The sequence below is a fragment of the Microtus oregoni genome, unplaced genomic scaffold (genome assembly GCF_018167655.1).
Source record: "Microtus oregoni isolate MIOR12 unplaced genomic scaffold, Mior012 000004F_ref0000308, whole genome shotgun sequence".
NCBI classification, from domain to species: domain Eukaryota; kingdom Metazoa; phylum Chordata; class Mammalia; order Rodentia; family Cricetidae; genus Microtus; species Microtus oregoni.
In genome coordinates this window covers 25,877,031-25,898,183 of record NW_024543063.1, presented here as the reverse complement: position 1 = coordinate 25,898,183, position 21,153 = coordinate 25,877,031, and the positions used below count along the sequence as shown (strand labels likewise).

The 21,153-nt window shown below is 47.5% G+C and overlaps 1 protein-coding gene across 3 annotated transcripts in view; it reads left to right on the top strand.

Moving 5' to 3' along the window:
- Nrp1 (neuropilin 1) overlaps positions 1–21,153 on the top strand; it is a 137,411-nt gene that overhangs the window by 105,706 nt on the left and 10,552 nt on the right. For 2 of the 3 annotated variants that reach the window (XM_041649913.1, XM_041649911.1), the window contains exons 11-14: positions 3,305–3,449; positions 7,377–7,481; positions 14,168–14,227; positions 19,581–19,718. In XM_041649913.1, coding sequence (XP_041505847.1) covers positions 3,305–3,449; positions 7,377–7,481; positions 14,168–14,227; positions 19,581–19,718 — 448 coding nt within the window. The remainder of the gene's footprint in view (positions 1–3,304; positions 3,450–7,376; positions 7,482–14,167; positions 14,228–19,580; positions 19,719–21,153) is intronic. The other variant, XM_041649912.1, reaches the window with a different exon arrangement.

The following is a 21,153-nucleotide window of genomic DNA, read 5'->3' as shown; positions in this document are numbered from 1 at the left end:
ACGATCATCTCTCTTTTAACTCCCTTCTTGCCAGGATGGTTACATGTCAGGGTCTAGATTAACTAGACTTCTCAGGACTAGCAGGAGCCAAAGGCCTCGTGGTTTGGGGCCCCCGGTGCTAACTCTGGCATCTGAGTTCACCCCAGTTCATGTGGCTTCCACCGGTGTTTTGCCAGCTCACTCCCGACAACTCTTTTTGAAGTATTCGCATTCTTTGTTCAAGCTGAAATGAAGAAAGGGCTCCATGATTGCAGCGACATGGCTGCTTCCTCTGATGCTCTCCCCAGCCTCATCACATAGACAGGACTTGTGTGTGTAGTAATAGTGTTTTCATTACAATTAGCGTCTCTCTGACAACAGCTTAATTGGGCCTAACAATGCTGTGTGTCAGATTCTCAATTACTCACAGTGCTTGGAGATCTATCAAAAGTCAGGACCTAGATAGCAAATGCATTCCTTAAAAAAGGAGATTAATTAATTAAGCTCTGGTGTGAGCGTGTTAGATGTCTACTGGATTCTCTGAGTCATAAAGGCCAATTAATTCACTCCAAGAACCCAGAACTCTCAGTTGTCTGTCTGTCCCTTCCTACATGTTCGCTAAGTCATGCCATGTTCTCCATGGGATGCGCACATCTTCTGCCGTGTTAGGATCCTGAGCCCATTCATTGAGCTCCCACTCTGCCTGGAACGGCCGGTCTGGCCACTCTGTCTGGTTACCAGTTTGCCTCACGTTAAAGGCACATCAGTGAATACAGATGTGTTTCCGAGGTACAGACATCTCCTGCAGCTTGGTGTTCTTTCCTCCTAGTGAAGAGGATAGAAGCTGAGTGTGGAAGACATCTTAGCTACACAGGAGGCCAAGGCAGGAGAATCATGTCCGTTCAGGAGCTGTAGTCAGTCCTGGGTACCACAGGAAGACCCTCTTTCCTCAAAAGCAAAAACAAAATGAGAAGACTGTGTTACTTGATTTCCGGAGCGTCGTAGTGGCGTGGCTGAGAGTGCTCATGAGACTGTCAAGGTTTGCATCCTGCCTCTGCCATGGGCAGGTTCCTTGACTGCTCTGTGGCTCAGTTTCCTCATATGTAACAGATTTTGAGGCTATAGAGATGACCCAGGAGGCAAAGTGTTTACCTTGCAAATGTGAGGACCTGAATTTGATCAACCCGCATGGAAAACTCTGTTGTGGTAGTGTATGCCTGTAGTTCTAGCAGCTGGGGAGGCAGAGGCAAAGGGATCCCTAGGGTCTCTGGGCAGACAGAGGTGCTATTAGGATGCTAATCTGTGTACCCTCACAGATGTTGTTCAAAAACAAAGCAAGAAGTAGAATATGCCTGAAGGAATAATACCTGAAGTCGTCCTCTGGCCTCTGTAAACACACACAGATACAGAGAGGGGGGCATGGGTACCAATACACACTAGTTCAAACAACCACCACAATGTCCCCAGTAACTGGAATTGCTATTGACCCTTGAGGTAAGATGACCTTGGATCTGTAAGTGAGTTCTGCTGGTAGTACTCCTTAAGCAAAGGATTTTCACTCTTCCGTTTAAGCCAGTGTCTTGAAATATGGTGTTTGGGCTCCATTAAACTAGCTCTGAGCTGAGACTACAGATTAGGGGCAGAGCCCTCCCCCAGCACGCAGGAGGCCTTGTTTCCAACCCAACCATCACAGAAGGAAATTCATTCTCCCTTCTTCAGGGATTTAGTTCATTATCTTCGAGAGGACCAAGTTTGAGCAAAAACAGGAGCCTCTCATTTAAGAGCCGGTAGCTGGAGTGTTTACTGAAACGCAGTATCTATTATAAACTCCAAGAGGCGGCTAGTTCTCTTCGTACGTTATCTTCCTGCACCTCAAATAAGTGATACGGGGCCACATCTGCAAGGCAGATGGATGTATCGTCTCAAAGCCTCCCATTAAATCCCTGGCTGCTTATAGCAGCAGCATGTGCTTTAAGGTCCCTGAGAAGAAAACAAGAAATGACGCTGATGAGTTCTTAGACTATATTTGTTTTTCCTGTTCTCGCTTATGAAAGAAATACCGGCCATTTCTAAAGGGATGGGTCCAGTCCTCATTTCTCTGTGAGGACACTTTTAAGAGTCCTGATGCAGGGGGCTTGGGAGATGGTTGAGTTTGTAAAGGGCTCACTGTGCAAGCAAGTCCCAAGTTACATCCCCCAGTCCATGTCCTCGGTCCTCATGGCAGCTGGAGAATGGAGTCAAGTGCATCCCCTGGCTCGCTGGAGAGCCAGCCTAGCCAATCGGTGAGATCCAGATTCAGTGAGAGACTCTCTCAGATCCCCTGGATCGCTGGAGAGCCAGCCTAGCCAGTTGGTGAGATCCAGATTCATTGAGACTCTCTCAGATACTGATGTGGGAAGCCATTAAGGAAGACATCCAACACTGACTTCTGACCTCCACGTGCTTGGACACATACATGTAACACATGTATATCACACATACATGTGTAACAGAGAGGGAGGGAGGGAGAGAGACCTAAATCAAGTTAAGAGGTTCAGAAAATACCACTCCCAAATGTGCCCCCTTGGAATTTAGGACATACAGGACCCAGAAAATGTAGACACGTTCTCTCTGAACTTCCCTCACCAGCTAACAGACACTCTGAGTACTGTCCCAGGCATGGCACCAAACAGGAAAGGATGGAGGTCATGTCACAGGCTGGGGTCAGACCCCACCTAGACGTAATGGCACAAGTGTTAACTTCTCGGGACTCATAAATCATTCTCTGTCCCCTAAAGTGCTTAAAGTCCTCCTTTTCTAGACAGAGAGATAGGCAGTTCTGGAGCTCCCTGGTGCTCAGGAAGGTGTTTTCCTTGTGAGGCTCTGAGGACATTCTTAGTGCATAGTCTTTCCTTCTGCTAACCTTCCTCCTTCATTTAGTGCACACTCAGTGTGTGTGTGTGTGTGTGTGTGTGTGTGTGTGTACTCACATGGTTCATTTGTAGGTATATGTGTGTTTGTGTGTACAAGGATGAATGTGGATGCCATAGGACAACCTCAGGTGTCCTTCCTCAGACACTTTCCACCCTGTGTTTTGAGACAAGTCTCACTGACCTAGCCAATTAGACAAGGCTGGCTGGTCGGCGAGTTCTAGGAATCTCCTGTCTCTTCCTCCCCATTGGTGGGGTCATAAATGCACACCGCCATGCCCAGCTTTCTTTTATATGGATTCTGGGGATTGAACCCAGCGTCTTACCCTTGAACAACAAGGATCTGACCCCCTGAACCACCTACCCTGTCCTTATTACGTTTTCTTTTAATAACCAGTCTTCTTTTTGCTTCCCAGTCATTCGAAGGCAACAACAACTATGACACTCCCGAGCTCCGGACGTTTTCGCCTCTCTTCACGCGGTTCATCAGGATCTACCCTGAGAGAGCCACACACAGTGGGCTCGGGCTGAGGATGGAGCTTCTGGGCTGTGAAGTGGAAGGTAGTTACCGTTCCCAGGGCCCCTTCTTCCTTCTCCCTTTCTATTGACATTCTCGAGTGTTTATGTCTCTGCCACCTCTCCCCTGAGTGAACGGTATCCCCATACCTGGCAGGCAGCAAGATCTGGATCTGAACTGCCTGGGCCACAGAACATTCAGCTCTTGCCTTAGTAGCCTGCACTGCTTTCTTTCTTTGGAGATTGTCTCTCTTGAATAAGTGTGTGTGTGTGTGTGTGTGTGTGTGTGTGATGGCTCAATTGTTTGGTAAAATGCTTGTCACACAAAGCATGAAGGCCTGAGTTCAATCCCCAGAATCCACATTAAGAGAAGGAGCTGGGAATGGCGGGGCACATCATCTGTATTCCCAGCACTGGAGAGGCAGACAGGCAGATCCCTTCCAGGCCAGTGAGAGACCCCGTCTCAAGAATCCAGGTGGAGAGCATCTAAGGAACAGAAGCCAAGGTTGACCTCTGCCTTCCACATGTATGTGTGCACATGCGTGCCTGTGCACACAGGAGCATCCACACACAAAAATACTAAGGTGAAGCATACATAAGAAAAAATTCATTTTGCTTATTTATTTTTGAGATCCAGGTCTCACGATAGCCTAAATTGGCCTCAGGTTTGTGATCCTCCTGTCTCAGCATCCCAAGTAGCTGAGATTATGATACATGCCGCCATGTTAAAATAAATAACGCAGTGTCTTTGACTGCACCCACAGTTTTCTTGCCTCCACCGTCTCTCCCAGGTTCTGAAATAATTCTGTTGCAGTAGAGTAAAGCCCTCTACCTACCATGCTGCCTCGCCCTCTGCCCACTTCTCAAAACCCCTGGCCAAAGCCTTTGGCTTTCGAAGGTGTGGGTAGAGGGGTCACCAAGATGGTGCAGAGGGAAAATCATTTTGGGTATGCAAGACTGACACCTAAATTCAATCCCTGGAAACGTCTCTAGAGGAGAGAACTGGCACATGGAAGTCAACCTCTGATCTCCACATGCACACAGTTGCTCATACAGTCACCTGCACATACATGCGTCTCACGAGTGCACGCACACACACGAATAACAAATAAAGTAAAAATTACTAAAATAAAAATAAGTATGTCTAGAAGTCTTTCCCATATAAATTTCTCTCTGTGCTATTGTCTAGTGTCCTGCTCTATTTGACAGAGGATGTAAAGACATCCTGGGAAGAAAGAAGGCTTGACCTGTGAGGGAGTATATGATACTTTGATCATATACATATGATATATGATGTATATATAAAGTATCATATAAAGTATATGCTACTATGGTCTGCTGAAGGACATTCCCTCATTTCTCAGATTATTATATAACGGTCACGTGAAGGACAAATTCAGAACCAAGATCTTACTAGGGACGAGGTGCTGAGTGATTTGAGCTGGTTCTTGTACCATTTGTTGCTTGATGTGATGGAATTCCCATCTGCCTTAGATCTGGGTATAAATGAGTAACCTTACACCAGCTTCTCGACCTCCATAGAGTCCTCCTCTGGGTTGCCTAGGGTGGCTGTTGTTGGTACCCAGATGTTAATCAACTGAGCACATGCTCAAAGTTGTTGTGAAGACGGCTTTTTAATATCACCCTCCTCAGGTTTCAAAATTACGTGTGTGCTGAGCTACCCAAACATAATTACATTCCTGAGCACATGAAATGCCATAGAATTTTCTGTGTGCGCTATAGGCTATCAATCAACACACTGCAGAGTAATTCACAACTACTTTTCGATGTAGATTCAAAATCAGGCCATGTCTCCCACCCTTCCCCTGGTCATGGCTGCCATATCTGCGGTCTTAGTCTTCCTACACTATCGACGCAGAACAATAGAGACCACATGTCATGAACCAAGCAAACAACAAAGGAGCAGCTAGCAGTCTCGACCAAGTGTAAAACGGGCTCATTCAGGGTGCTGAAGAGGGTGGTACCTGGAGGCAGGATCTCACCCTGATCCTGGAAGGAACTGTGATTCCGAGGGTGGGATGAATGCAGGGTTGCAAACATTGAGCCTTGTGCAGTTTGCCAGCTTCCTCTGCGGAGGAAGTAAGATAGGGGACCTACAAGCACTGCCCTGGACCAGGGTAAAGAGCAATCATCTGGGAAAAGTAGCGCCACTGCTTCTTAATGCCCACGACAAGAGGGAGCCTTTCTATACCTGGGGCCCATTCTCAGGCTAAACCAAATGAGCACCAGAGCCAAGCTTCTTGGTGGCATCTGAGGGGCTGTTGGGGAGATGCCAAGGTCTGGTCCAACCTGAAGGACTTGATCCTATTTTGTACTCCAGCTTCTTTTGAACAACAGTTAGAGATCCCCAGAAGACTTCAAATAGGGAAACTGAGGCATCAAAATGAATCACTTCATACTTTTTGTAATGGAAGCTAGGCACCATCATGGACCACTTCCAATATGAAGCCTCTCCTTGAAAGCATCACTAAAATGAGGAAAAGTCAGCAGAATGAGCAGAGTATAGAAGTCTTAACAGTAGTGGGTCATCAAGGACTGTTCTCTCTGAGGGACAATAGCCATACGATAGCCAGGAGTTCTGCCTACCCAGGGATGGCAGTGAGTAGAGCCACGGGCATGTGCACGTCAGGTGAGTGGGAGTGTGCATGAATGTGTGTTCAGGCGAGTGTGTGTGTGTGTGTGTGTGTGTGTGTGTGTGTGTGTGTGTGTGTAAAAACACTAGCTACTAAGAAAAAAATGTAATAAGGGCTGGGTCAATGGCACCTTTCAAGAATAAAGCCCTGGGGATTCAACTTCCAGAATCCATGCAAAAGAAAGCTGGGCATAGTGGTAAATATTTGGGAAGGCAAAGACGGGCAGATCCCAGTAACTCACTAACCTGCTAGTTTCCCAAAGTCCAGGGGATGCCCAGCACATCTCATCTGTGCATGGTGATCTCTGGCTAGTCAGGTTCAGGGCTCTGGGCCAGTGGGAAGCCAGCTCTGTCTCTCCGTGTCTCTTAACTCTCCCCACTCCTTAGGCACAGTAACAGTGTCGAGTTCCTCCCAATAGAGCAACTGTAAAGGGCGCATCCCTCCTGGCCAGGGCTGGAGAGGAGCCCCTACGCTCCCCACTCCTCCCAGCATCTCGTATGGTTCTTCCACATTAAGGGACTTGACCCTTATCTCTCGTGCTGTAATGTGAAATACAATCCCCCAAACTGTAAAATATTGAACAGATTGCAAAAATGAGTAACAGGCTGGAAAAAAAAATGGACTGAACCAAATGTAAAGGACTTCAAAAACAGTCTTTGATTAATGTTGGCTACTCTTCAACTACAAACTCAAAGATCAGGGGGCCCAGAAAGCATGGAATGCAGTGTCACTGGAGACCAGACCAGGTAGCTGACCTCAGGCCGCAGGAGACAGCCCAGCTGATACATCTGGCTGGGACAGAGGGCCCCAGGTGGAGCACTGCGGAAAGAGAAACAGAGTAGCCTGGGAACAGAGAGCACCGCCATGCCAAGTGCGAGCTAACGCTCCTTTGTGCAGAAGGGGAAAAAAAAATGATATAAACGGCAAGCCAGTCAATCCCGAGACCATGATAGAATCCGTGGGCGTGGCTTCTTAGTGCCTTAGGAGAAAAAGAAACATGGTCTAATCTCTACCATGGGGGTTCTTGACTCCAGGGTCATGAACAGATATCTGGGAGACTCGAGAGGTTTGCAGGAAAGAAATGATTATATAGATAACTATGTGTTGACTGCCCCCGTAGCCACATCTACCCAGCAGGCCCAGCAGCCTCTCATCTGTTCTGTGAAAGCCAGGAGTATTTGGCTTCTCAAGAGAGAGGCAGACCATGTCCCTAGACTCCAAACTATGCCCTGGAGTTCACTGCGCAAGCATTAGCATAGCTGAAGCCTCGAGAATGCTTCTCAGAAGTGCGAGCAGTAATCCTTGGGTCTCGTTTCAGCACCGACAGCTGGGCCAACCACACCGAACGGGAACCCCGTGGACGAGTGTGACGATGACCAGGCCAACTGCCACAGTGGCACAGGTGATGACTTCCAGCTCACAGGTGCAGAGCCCACCCTCATCCCATCCTCGTGCCTTGTCCGTCTGTGTCCTGGTCCTCTGTGTGTGTGTGTGTGCTTGTCGCTCATAGTGGTTGGTGGCAGGGTACTGGCAGGCCAACGAAGAATGAACCCTTGCCACCCCACGCATGGCTTCGTTTCCTTGTGCCACGCTCCCCCCACTGTTACGGTCGTGCCAGCCCTGCCCAACCGCACTCTCCCAAGCGTTCACTTTCCTTTCCTAATGAGGACAAAATTGTTTAAGTGGAGACTTTATCCAACAAATTGACCAAACTAGACTTCTAATTTCAATGCAGCTTTTAAGTTATGAATTTGAAAATTGTTTTGTATTGAAATTTACTAAGGTGGGATTACCTGTGGCTTCACATCAGCCCTGGCTGATGTATGATCAGATGGGATATGCCAGTGCCTCAGGGTCTATCTGGTGTTACTCTTGCACCATGCAAAACCACACAAGCTATAAAGAAACCCTTTCTTTCCGCTCAGAGTGGCAGAGGAAACTAAGCAAGCAGGGAAGTGGGGTTGCCCACTTGAAAATTGGCCAGCACGCTAAAATCCACACCCTATTTTTGCAAAAGGTTTCAGGACCTTACGACCAACTGGGACAGAAAAATATGACGTTTGTTTTATGTTCTATATGCATGTACTTGTCTGTGCGTGCACGTGTGTGTGCTTGTGAATGCCAGAGACTGACAGTAAATGTCCTCTTCAATTTGTTCCTTTTGATTTTTGGAGACAAGAGTTTCTCGCCAAATCAGGAGACCCTCCCCAGCCTGTTTGGCTAGACCGGCTGACCACTGAGTTCCAGGAAGTTACCTGTCTCTGTCTCCCCCACACTAGGGTTACAGATGTGTACTTCCGCTCCTAAGTTTGTGTTTAAAAAGCCTGGCTTTGTTTTCTTTTTTATTGCATCCCATATAAAAACCAACTTGCACTGAATTTAAACAGACAAGCACATTCACAGGCCATAAAGACACAAACCCTTTCCTCCTAGACAAATGTGGTTTAGCACATGTGGGTGGAGCCTGGGCACATTTGTTTGGGGGTCTGCAGCATCATGCTGCACCTTCGTGCACAATCCCGCTTGGAAATGTTGCCGATAATGACAAATGCTGGGAGGCGCCAGGTCGGGAGAGCACCAGATCAGTCTGGAGAGCACCAGGTCGGGAGCACCAGGTCCGGAGAGCTCCTATAGCGTTGTGTGCAGGTCGTGTGCAAGACAGGCAGCCAGTTGATACCTGGTCTGCTCTGGTGGCTGCCTTTGGCTTGGGGACTGAGAAGGCAGGCTAGACCTGATATCCATCTCAGAACACACACTTTGACACAGTTGTGCTTGGGTGTAGTGGCCATAGAATGACAGGCGAGGCTGGATTCAGCTTTGCTCTGGCCAACTTACATTGTTCACTGCTTCTCAGGAACACAGATGGTGGGAACCCCTCTGGGCCAAAGAGAGAAAAGCGGGTACTGACACAGGAAGGGGTCTGGTCCATCAATAAGCAACATGCTCAACTGTAGGGGCCAAAGCAAGAACAGCAGGGTCAGACTGTTGTCTTTTGCACAGGTTGCTATGGCAAAGGAGAAATGCTTGTGGGCCTGGCTGCCTGCTAGTCGGTGGCCGGTGGGTGGGATCTGTGCCCCCCCCCCACCCGCTTTCACTTCTGCTTCTCCTTTGGGGCTTCATGGACCTAACTTCTTATGTGGGTGGGTCCTGGGGATCAAAGCCGGGTCCTCGGGCTTATGCAGCAAGTACTTTGCTTAACTGTCTTCCCAAGCGCCTGGCCCAGAGCCCCCATCATGAACTTCCATGAGGAAAATTGAAGGTGTTACCATGTAATTTCCTAATACTGCAAGGCTGATGGGGCTGAACACATTAGAGCAAAAATTTAGGGAATGTCCCTTGGTTCATTTCCAATTACTTCAAAAATCTCTCCTCTGTAAGAGGGGAAGAGCTCCAGGCTCCTGGGTAAAATGAAGGTTAAAAGGAAGAAGAAAAAAATCAGCTTAGAAATGTAGCTAACCAGAATTTTATATCTAAGTCCTACCCTGCCCTCCTTGAAACGGTCACCCTCCAAATCTCAAAGACAATCGCTTATCTCATGGCTGTGGACTGTCAGTGCAAGTCTTATACGTAAGCAGCCATAAGCCACAAAAAGTTTGTCCAATCAATGTCAGGCAACATAAAGTTTTGTGGCCAATATAGAAAACAGAGTTCAACCTTCCCAGAGCTGCCTGTAAGCAGGCCACCCCAAGCCTCAGGGTTCCATGGGCCCCAACAGAACTTCAGCGAAGTCCCTCATGAAAAGGAGGTCCAGTATCACAGCCCTCCCCCCCTTTTCAATTGCCCTCTGTGGAGGGCTCTTATCCTGACAGGCCCTAGGGTAGCCAGTTAATATCGATTAGAGACAAAGGTTCAGATTTACTCCCCATAGCCGAACAAACAGCCTTCTCATTTTTACATTTAGTTCATGACTGAGCCCACTGAAACTGGATCCTCTGAATGAATAGGGCCAGCCTGTTTGCCTGGAGCAAAGTGCGTCTGAGACAAGCCGTGCACCCCAGAAAATGTGTCATTCAGAATGGAAACAGTGACAACCCTTGAGAGCTTGAGAGGACAAGGTTTTGTTTCACCTACAATGGTGAAATGGCTTCTTTAGTAGAGGGGAAAAAAAATCTTTCTTAATTTTTTTTTTTAAAGTTACCACAGCATGAAAGAAAACAGTTATCTTCTTAGGCTAGTATGTCTCAACAATTCTAAAAATCTATGCCCATTAGCAGGACCTCAGGGCATGGTCATGCCTGGCCCACAGCCCACCAAGAATACATGATCATATTCATCCTCATATTTCATTTTCATTGGTTATATTGAATATATTAAATTGGTAGAAATTAAAAGTGCTTGTATGTGTATGTGCATGCGTATGTGTGTGCGCGCGTGCATGAAGGCGTGTGTCACTGTTTTCTTGGAAAAGCCAGAGCTCACATAACATCACATTCATGAGACCAACGGCCCACACCTAGCCCTAGTACCTCTCATCTGTAAAACACTGGCCCTCTGAGCTCACACCTGCTCCAAGAAACTTTCTACATACAAAATGCATGCCTCCTGTGATCACACCAGACCTAAGTAACTCTCTGCATGTATAACACACACATGCATATATACACACACACATGCATGCATACATTCTGAGCTCACCTGACCCAAGTACCACCAACCCTCTAGAGTCAGCATTTAGCTGCATTACCCTTTGGCTAATTGTGACAGGATTTATGGCCACAACTATAAACCTTGGGTGTCTGGTATAGTAAACCCCGGTGGAGGGGTGGGGGTTCTCACTTGAACTCCAAGAGCAAGGCATATGGAAACAGGGTTGATTCCCTCTTGAACAGTGCCTATTCCTCTGCACAATCAGAACCTGTTTTCATCCTTCTCCTGGAGTAACAGGTTTAGATTTTGAGAAAAACAGATATTCCAGCCAAACGCTATCACCCACATAACGCTGACATTCAGGTAAGCTGTGCCCTGTAGTAGGAATCAGAGACCTGCATCTATGCTTTCTGACCAGAGTTAAGATTCACCCCTGAAGTCGCTGAACTGCAAACCCTTCTGAAAGGCAGCGGGAGGTGGAATTTCACCTTGAGCCGTGTGGCCCCCACAGTGGAATTCAGCTGCCAGCCTGTAACAAAACTGATCAGGCGTATCAGATATGAAAGTGCGTGTTCACCTTGAATCCCTGTCCTCTCTGACTACCGGGGACGGTATCCTAATGCATTCTGGCCTCCCTTCAATCCTGCCATCAGAGATGCACCCTCTTACCTCTCGGTGTGCATCATCCCTCCGTTCCAGTACCTGCCTATGGAGGCCATGCGCATGTGACCCTCCTTTAGTATTTCCACGCAGGGCGTGCGACAGGGTAGTGCAAAGGGTTAGTTCAGAAAGGGCTCCGTGTTCCAAAAATAAAATGTTTCAGTTTTCTAATGCACACCAGCAGCTAATGTGAGTTCTGGTCTGTGCAACTGCAGGAAAGGACAAGCCTCTGTCTGTGTGAACTGAGGCCGCTGAGCAGAGCACAGCTGCACAGCTGCAGTCCCTTAGAACTGCATGCAGAACGCCCTGCAATAAGTCTCTGTCCACCCCACCATGCCTCTCCCCTGAGTAGACCAGTGCTTACACCCTGGCACAAAGGTCAATTCTAGCCCTGAGGGGCTAGACAAGGCGCTTACACAGTCCTGAGGACCTGAGCTTGGATTCTCAGATCCATGTAAAAAGTCAGGTGTAGCTGTAGCAGTGTGGACCAGCAATCCCTGTGCAAGGCAGGCAGAGACAGGAGCCCTTGGACTCATTGGCCCGTCAGCTCAGCCAAATCAGTGAGCCCTAGGACCAGCGAGAAGCTCTGTCTCAGAAATAGGATGGAGAGGTCTGAAGAGGTCCCAGTGGTTAAGAACTTGTATAAAATACAAGTTTGGGTCCCAGCACCCATGTCAGGCAGCTTACAGCTGTCTTTAAAGCCAGCTCTAGGGGATCCAAAGCCCTCTGGCCTCCACAAGCACACACGCATCACACCACACTCGCGCAGACACACAGCGTTTAAAATACACATAATTTAAAATAGAGTGGAGAACAATTGAAGAAGACACACACTGTTGACTTCTGGCTTCCACACTATATCACGCACGCACACACACACACACACACACACACACACACACGTGTGTACACACTAACACAGAAGGTCCATTCCCGCAACCAGAGCCTGTGTGGCAATACGGTAGCGGAGAATGGCGCTCTGAAACTCTGAGTCAAAAGCAGCACACCCCTTGTTTCCCAGGCCCAGCGAGTCAAAGACTCATCTGAGAACTCTGGGAAATGATTCATTTCAAGGCCTTTTCTCCCAGATATTCTGTTCCCACCAGGTCCCAGAGGGGCTAAGTAGAGAGGAAACTGTAATGAGTGATCAGGGTTATTCTCGTGGTGGGGCAAGTCTGAGAACACTGTGCAGGGGGGCTGGGAGGACTTAGTGAGGTGCTTGCTACACAAGAATGAGCGGTGGTATGTGCTTGTGATCCCAGCATTGGGGAAGCAGAGACAGGGGGATGCCTAGGACTTGATGGCTAGCCAGTCTAACCTAACCAGCAAGTCCCGGATCTCAGTGACAGAGCCCACCTCAATAACCCAAGGCAGGAAGGACATCTGACATTAGCCTCTGGGTTCTATACACTGGAGCACACACGTTCATGGGCACCAGCACACACAAGTGTACATATGCGTGTATCCCGATAGGCAAGCACCCCCACCCACACAGGCACACACACAGAAAAAAGTCTGCAAAAGGTTACACAGCCATCCCCCTGACAGAGGTTTCCAAGAAAGTCCCAGGCTGAACCAAAGCTGATGGTGTTTGCGTAATCGTGGTCCAGTTCCCGGGTCCCTCAGGACTGTGAAGAAATGTTTTTCCCCTTTGCCTTCACATACCTTTCCACCACTTCTCCGAACCGTATTCTACGCAGAATATTTATTCTTGGGGGAAACACGAGCAGCTATGACAGAGGAAAGAATTACAGAGGGGGGAACCACAGCCATCACCTTAAGCCTTCGGTTTTGAAAATACCTGGCGGGGACTGACCTTGTGACTTCCCTGAGCACACACTTCCCAAATGCTGGAAACTCTCTGAAGCTTCAAGGTGTCCGTCAAGTTTAATACTTCAGTCAGTAAGGACGGTTAGCGGTTAGCGACCCTGGCCTTTTGGGGTTGAAGCTGAATGTCACATTCAGCCTTAGAACAAAGTCTCCGACTCCCCGTGACTTCTGGATACTTTATGAAGAAATCTGCCAGGATCTATGACACACTTGAAAATTGCTACAAGAGAGTTTGCACTACCACCACAAATGAGGGAGGGGAGAGGGAGGGGGGAGAGAGAGAGAGGAGAGAGAGAAAGCAGAGAGAGAGGAGAGAGAGAGAAGAGAGAGAGCAATGCATTTGTTAATTAGCCCAATTTAGTTATTCCTTGTAGTGTATATATGTGTGTATGTGTGTGTGTATAAACGAGCATTCGCTATTATGCACCATAGATAAGAGGCAATGCTTATCCATTGATTTTAAAAAGTTTAAAAAACAAATGTGTGAGGGTTTTTTTTTAAGTAATGCTATTAGAGCTAAGGCAATGGCTCAGTTGGTAAGTGGCTTCACTACAAGCCTGAGGACCTGAAACCAGCCCTTAAAGCACCCCGACCCCCCAAAATCTGAACATGGTAGCAATAAGCTTACAGTCTAGTGTTAAGGGAGTGAATCCCTGGGGCTTACTAAGCAAGCAGCCCAGCCTACTTGGGTGATCCTGTTTCCAAAGAGGTAGGTGACATTTCTGAGCATGACCCCTTGGGTTGTCCTCTGGCATCCACGTGCACAGGCCCCTGCACACTTACCCGTGTGAATCTGAATCTGCACACACATATAAATATACACAACACGTGCATGAAAATTAAAGTGAAACAATCTTGTGGTCATGTTGTTTGAATCAGACATTGTGGTAGACCGAGTATCAGTCAAATATGATTGATCCTGGCAGGAAGCAAAGTGAGAAGTTTCTGTGGGGAACGTGCAAATAAGTGAGGTTGTAACATTACCCACGCCACCTCTGTTTTCTTATTTTGGCTACTGCTCTTGTTTTTCAGGAGGCACCACTGTCCTGGCCACAGAGAAGCCAACCATTATAGACAGCACCATCCAATCAGGTACCAAAGTCTAAGATGTCTACATTCCATGCACCCCTTCCAACCCCAGTCCCAAACAGCATCATTGAGCTTTCTGGTTTCGGTTGCTCTAATGGTCTAGGAGAGATGCCCAGACTTCCGGTCCCAAGGAAAGCTATAAAAGCCACATGCCTTTGGTCCTCAGTAGGCTCAAGTGAACGAGGTTCCCTTCATCAGTCACTGCTGAGTGACAAGTCCCAGCTACCCCCCGGAAAACTGAGCAACATACTTTGTTTAATTGCCGCGCAGCTCTAATGTGGCCTGTGTTTGCAAACTAGAAGAAGGAAATCTCGCAAGCCACAGCCTAACTATTTATTTTCATCACCGTTCTGAAAAATCAAGAGGCGCAAAGTTTGTCTGTTACGCCTGCCACAGAGTTGGCAGTTTTACAACGGTGCTTACAGAGGGTGTGCCACGAGACGGGCATGGTAAACCTCGGTTTCCTGTGCCCGGGAAGCCAAAGTTTGCACCGTGCCTGGGCAGAGAAATACTCTGGGAGCAGCCCCCTCATCCTTGGCTCAGAGGAAAACCCAAGGACTCTGCACGCCCAGCGGTGCAGGTTATCAAAGGCTGCCCTCTTTTGTTTTCTGTTAGTATTCCGTGACCTTCTTCCCCACAGACTCCCATGAAGGGAAGCACTTGTATAAGCAACCGGAGTTGTTTTTTTTCTAAAATGCTTTAGAGTTAATCATTGGAGGAAGGTGAGAGGGGTCAACTTTCCAGATTCTTCCATTTCCTTTATTGAACTTCACTCAGCCTTGGTCTCTGCGGTCATTTATTAATGGACCGTGTGGTGTGTAGCCATGTTTCCTCCGCACTGACCGCCTGAGAGAGGACAAGAAAAAAATCGCCCTAATTAGCATGCTTCCTTAAAGGCCACTGTCACCGCTGACCTGATTAAACTGCAAGGCAAACTTCTTCTGTGGAACTTTCCCCCAGTTTTCCGGTGCTCAGGCTGACCTGCTCCCACCTAGCCTAAAACCACTCAGCATGAGGCAGAGGAATCCCAAAGGCTAAATCCCCTGAATGCTGTTTTCCAGGTTATAATTTGACTTTGGGGGCTGTAGCCTAGGATGTCGCTAGGCTCTGAACCTGGGCCCTAGCTGTCCTCAGATGCTAGGTGTGTCCACCTGCCCTCAATAGGTCAGTCAAACAGATGATAGCAACAAGAAGAAAAAGACACAGTAGGAGGAAGAGCAAAGAGGTCCAGTGGCCCCTCTACTCCATCTTAGAGATTCTGATGTGAAATTTATATTTGAATAGAGGGCAAGAGGTCTGCCAGAAACTCTGTGTGAAGTCTTCCCAGAGAGAAGGTTCCCCCTCGGCTGGCCCAGGCATGAGCCTTCCTCCTCCCAGCATAAGATGCACGGGGAAATTCCAACATTGTTTCCATAGTCTGATGGCAAAGGGAAGGGTGCTAGTGTCTCTTTGCAAATATTTCACTCTTACCAGGAGCCCTGGTCTGCATGTCCTGAGGAGGGCTTCTCTGAAGTGGGACTGTGGGGCTGTGGCTCTCAATGTGCTATCTTTGGAAGAGGACAAAGTGAGGGAGCAGAGTTCTGATGATGCCATGCGTGTCTTAACGGCTCTTCTGGTTTCTTCTCTTGCTAGAAGTGATTAGAATTGCCTGGCAGTCGCGAGCTCACTTGCTCCGTTCTTCTCTCTTCCTGCCTCTCAGAAGAGCTATATGTGTCTTTGGAAAGAATGAAAACAAAGGTCATGGTTGCCAGACCACGAGTGGTTTTGATAACATGTTTGCTTCCTATGGGACCTCTGGGTCATTCTTGTGACGGCCTTACAAACAGGGACCCATCAGCCCTCTCTCAGGGTCTGCCAACGTCAGAGGCCAGGTGTGCAGAGCGTGAATCAGTAGGACTTGTTACCACCATCTGATCGTAGAGGTGGACAGTGGACATATGACTGCCTATTTATTCCATTGCCTGGATTACGAATCTGGTCTCTACCTCCTCAGTGGAAGGTCATGAACTATGTGACATTTGGAAGATATCTGTTCATTATAACCTTCTGGTTAGGTCACTGCATAGTCTTATGGGGACTGAATGTGCTTCCAACGAGGTTAGGTTGACCAGGCCTAAACCTGGATGCGTTACCAGCCTCCCACGCTTCACAGGCGGTGGCAGCAGACAGACCCCCAAGTCTTCATCAAAATTCAATTTTCCTGAGCAGTGACAGCCTGAGAAAGGGCTGAGGGGATATCTCAGTGAGTAAAGCAAATTCAATAGAAAACAGGGTGCGTGTGTGTGTGTGTGTATATATATATATATATATATATATATATATATATATATATATATATATCATGCATGCATGGAAATGGCGGCAGGACCATCTTAGTGACCTGCTGGCTGGCAGGCCTAGGCCCTACTGGCAAGTTCCACACCCCACTAGAAGCCTAGCACAAAAAAAAAAAAGAAAGAAAGAAAAAGAAACAAGGTGATTGGTACCTGAGGAATGGCATTTGAGATTGACCTCTAACACACAAACATACACACATGCATGAGCACATTTACACACACACGGAGGGGGGGGTGGCTTCATCTTGAGGATTTTTATCAAGTAATAAACTCAGCAGGAATGCAATACTCATATACTGCCTAGGTTGTCATCAGACGTATAAAAGCCCGTTGACACTTGAACAGAAAGTGTCAAGACCCCCCTGTTTAATGCTGTTCCCTCTGAGGGTCTTCCCACATCCCCACAGCAGCTCACAGTGAGTTGGGGACTTAGGATTGTGTGGGCTTCAGTCCCTCACTTGCGTGGACTTTCGGACCAGGAGATGACTAAGCAACACTCACGCTAGACAGAAGCCTTGACTTGAAAATGAATCCTTGCTGGCATCCTGTGCTAATGACGCCACTGCGGGCAAGATCGTTTCGGCAGCGCAGCTGGCACTGGCTCACAGAGGCCATAAATTTGTTTTAAGTTCAGAATATTGTTTCCTGCTACTTTTAAGAAGGAATTTAGTCCAATTGTTGCTATTGAATTTAATGAGAATTGTGCACAACTACAGGGCATGGGTAATAATTTAAAAGCTCAGCTGTCAGTGTGCCTGTGTCTTTGCATCTTTCCTCCCCTTGACTTGCTCATCTTCCTTCCTCCCCCTTTTCTCCTTCTTTTCTAGTCCTCTGCAGCTTTCTTTTATCTTCTACACATGTCTGTTGTTGCTTCTAATGTGAACCCACCCTTTCATTTGGGCTTGAGTTGTCAGCACCAAGCTACACACTTCACAATCCCCTGTTCCCCTGAAATGTACTGATTCTTTTTAAATAAACAAGATAACCATAAGGCATCAAAACGAGACCAGGAGACAGGAGCGGGGTCCGATGCAATGTAAAAATAGCTTCCCTAGTTAAATTCTAGGACAGGACAGGCCACCGGATAGTAAAGGTAGACCATTATCTACTGAGCAGAAGGTTAGCATGAAGAACAACTTTCTCCTTGTGAAAATGCCAAGTTCATATGCTTTATGATGTCTTCAGAATGTTCGCTAGCATAATGCACAGTGGATTTCTGGACCAGAGAGCAAATTTTATGTGTTAGCAAAGTGGATGAAACCAAAGCCATGTGTGCTAGGAAGGCTTTCTGCCTTTTTCTGTATCTTCCGAAGCAGAGTAAAGTAGAAAAGTCAAACCTCACACTTCCTCATCAACATCCGAGCTCGTCCACCATGAGATGTCACAACAGTACATTCCAGGGCAAGGACGTTGACCATGCCATCTGCCAAAGTTGGTTTTGCTGCCCAAGGGCAGTAACTTCAGGAGGGAGGTTTTTGGGCCTTAGGAAGCCCCACTGCATGCTTCAGTAGCTTGCACATGAGAAACCCCTCTCCTTTGACATGCAAGCTGCCCTTCTGCACTAGCTGGGCACACACACAATAAACACATCACGTGGCCAACTTTTCCTTTGGAACCAGCTCTGCCCCCCTTTTGGGAGGTCACATTACTTCCTTATTATAAGGAATTGCAGCCCACTTCTGATTATTCTTATAGCGAGTGCCTTCCAAAATCGGACATTAGCACTTGAAAAGAATTCCTTGGAAACCAAAACAGGCATATTAAATCATCCTTATCTATTTAATAAATCTTTCCATTAAAATCCCTCCCTCCATTGTTCCGTGGGGGGAGGGGCACTGGAAGAGCTACCGAAGGACTTTGTGTTAAACACTTGGGCCAGTTAAAGAAATGCTCAAGAGGAGATGAGGTCTCCGCCTGACCTAAGGCAGCCCATAATAGCAGGCTTTCCTTTATTGTAGGCAAGTGTTTGAGACTCCAGTTGGGCAGACGCCCCAATGTGCCGCTGTCCAACTCAATACTGCCATCTTGTGGATCGCTGGTCTCAGGCTTGCTCTGCCTGGGGACAGGGCACACACAATTATCTCATCTTTGGACTTGTTCGTAGCCTCCGCTGATTTCTCCCCCAAACAAAACCGTACTATCACCGATTTTTTCTTTCAGTGTTTCCAAACTCAAGACACTTTCAGAGAACCTGGTTGAGTAAATAAAAGACTTCGGGGTTCTGAAGCGCTGAGGTCAGCCACCTTCCTACAAACCCATTTAATGCCTTCAGCTTCCAAAGGAAGCATTTGGAAGGTTTAAAAAAGTATTTCTGAAGGGTCAATGTTTAAATGAGTTTGGGCTTTATGTGACCTCGAGTTGAGGTTTTAAGTGGAGTGAACCATTTATATGCAAATTTAGAAGTTCACTGAAAAAGCCAAAGATTTATTCTGAAATTAACTGACCTGCTAGAAAGCACATAAGAAAGAAAATAATCACAGAAAACCGCTTCAGCTGTTCCCCCCTGACACAGGATTGGGCCGTCAGCTGGGGTGATGAGAAGGAAGTCTTAGGGCCAGGCAGCCTCTCAAGTCACATTCCAGCTTTGGAGGCTCGGAATGTCTACAAGATTGCTTTCATTGATGAGACCAGCTTGTATGGTTTGTCCTCGATAACAGATTACCTTTCCTACTGACTATTGCAAAAGCAGGGGAAATGTCCCTGATGTCCCCTACGCACATTCCTTGGAAAGTAGCCTTCCTGGAAATCTTACATAAACCCGATTCACTGGGAAATGCATATTCTTACTCAAGATGGACACACAGACACAAATAGAATGGCAATGCTAAATACAACTTTGCAGACATGTTCATTCAGGTATCTCTTAGTTTCTTGGCAATCCTGGATTTTTTGGGTTACTCAGAGATTTAGAATAGTTATAAAATTATTTAAAAAAAATGTTTCCTGCAAGAGTATAAATGGCTTTCCTGAACCTGGTGGTTAATTCTCCCCATGTGTCTCTCTGTCCTTCCCCACTGAAGAGTTCCCAACCTATGGATTTAACTGCGAGTTCGGCTGGGGCTCTCACAAGACATTCTGCCACTGGGAACACGACAGCCACGCGCAGCTCAAGTGGAGTGTGCTGACCAGCAAGACAGGGCCCATTCAGGACCATACAGGTAAGGGTGACACCATGGCCCCATGCTTGGCACATCTTTGGTTACCAGGGAAGGTTTCTGACACCTGTAGCTGGATGGGCGGTAAGACACGCTAGAAGCATCCAGTCGTACTTCTGTTTTCCGGAACTCTCAAGGTTTCTTTCCTTAGTGGAGAGAAGCTGGGGGTGAGAATAGGAATTCTGATCGAGTCTGGCCAATGGTTGGCTTCCCTAAAAGGCAACAAAGTGAGCAAGGGTGGGAGAGCCACACTTACTTTTCCAAGGTCAACTTCAGCCACATTCGGTGAACTCAAGCTCATTACACTTTTTCTGCTGTTACGAAGGACATTTTCAGGAGTGGGGGAGGCGTGGCTTAATATGTGCCTGCAATCCTAGCACTCATGAGGGACAAACAGGAGGATCAGAAATTCAAAGTCGTTTTGGCTACATACTGGGTTCCAGGCCAGCATGAACTATGTGAGACCCTGCCCAGAAAAGAAGTAATACTGTCCGGTGGGCACTCTGTGCACAAGCACACCTCATCGGCCATCTCTGCATACCAGATTCTGTGCTAACGCATGGCCAGGCACTGAACACCATCCTGGTGCTTCCCCTCTGTTCCCCGGAATAAAAAGGCGAACAATTCAGGAGACTTCGCTCAACCAAGCTCATTTCCTCTACACCTCATGTTCTGCCTCTCCACCTCATCTTCCTCTTATGAGGAATTGCTGGGAGAGGAATGATTCAGTATGTTCCTTCTTAACACTGTCCTGGTTTTATTGTTGTTATTGTTGTTGTTTTTAATCTTCACCGTACATGAGGTTCTTACAAAGAACTAGCAGCATCCTGGCACACACTTCCACAGACATACTCCCTACACACACACACACACACACACACACACACACCACTCCTGAAATGTATTTAGTAGCGACCCACCAAAAGATTCCTAAGTTGAATAATTGGGGTGCTGAAGAACCCCTAAATTCTCACGTGCCAGGTCGGCTTGTGGACTGCCAGTTGGGTAGAAGGTACCCCACCCCTCTCCCATTCTGCTGTTCACTCTTCCACGGTGAATAGAGGCACGGAGTGAGCTGAAGAGGCCCCTTTCTGCCGCGGCTCCCTCCTTTCCTAATGAGAGTGACAGGGGAATTGGATAAAATTGGACTCCCTCAATTCTGAGACACGTGCCATTGAGTCTTAAGACAAGCGGCTTTAGAAAACGTAAAATACTTTGACTGTAAATGGCACTGTACACACAATGGCATCAGATTAACTAAATGCAATTAGCCGAGACGAAGGCAGTAATCGTGGAAAGATGGATGCAGAGTGGTGCAAAATGGCTCAGTAGGACCTGACATCCAAAGCGGGTGAAAAGCTGCCTTCGCCAGAGACAAAAGCTAAAAGGCTCCGAGGAGGAGAGGGCTAATTGAGAAGATGAAGACCCAGTTCCCGAC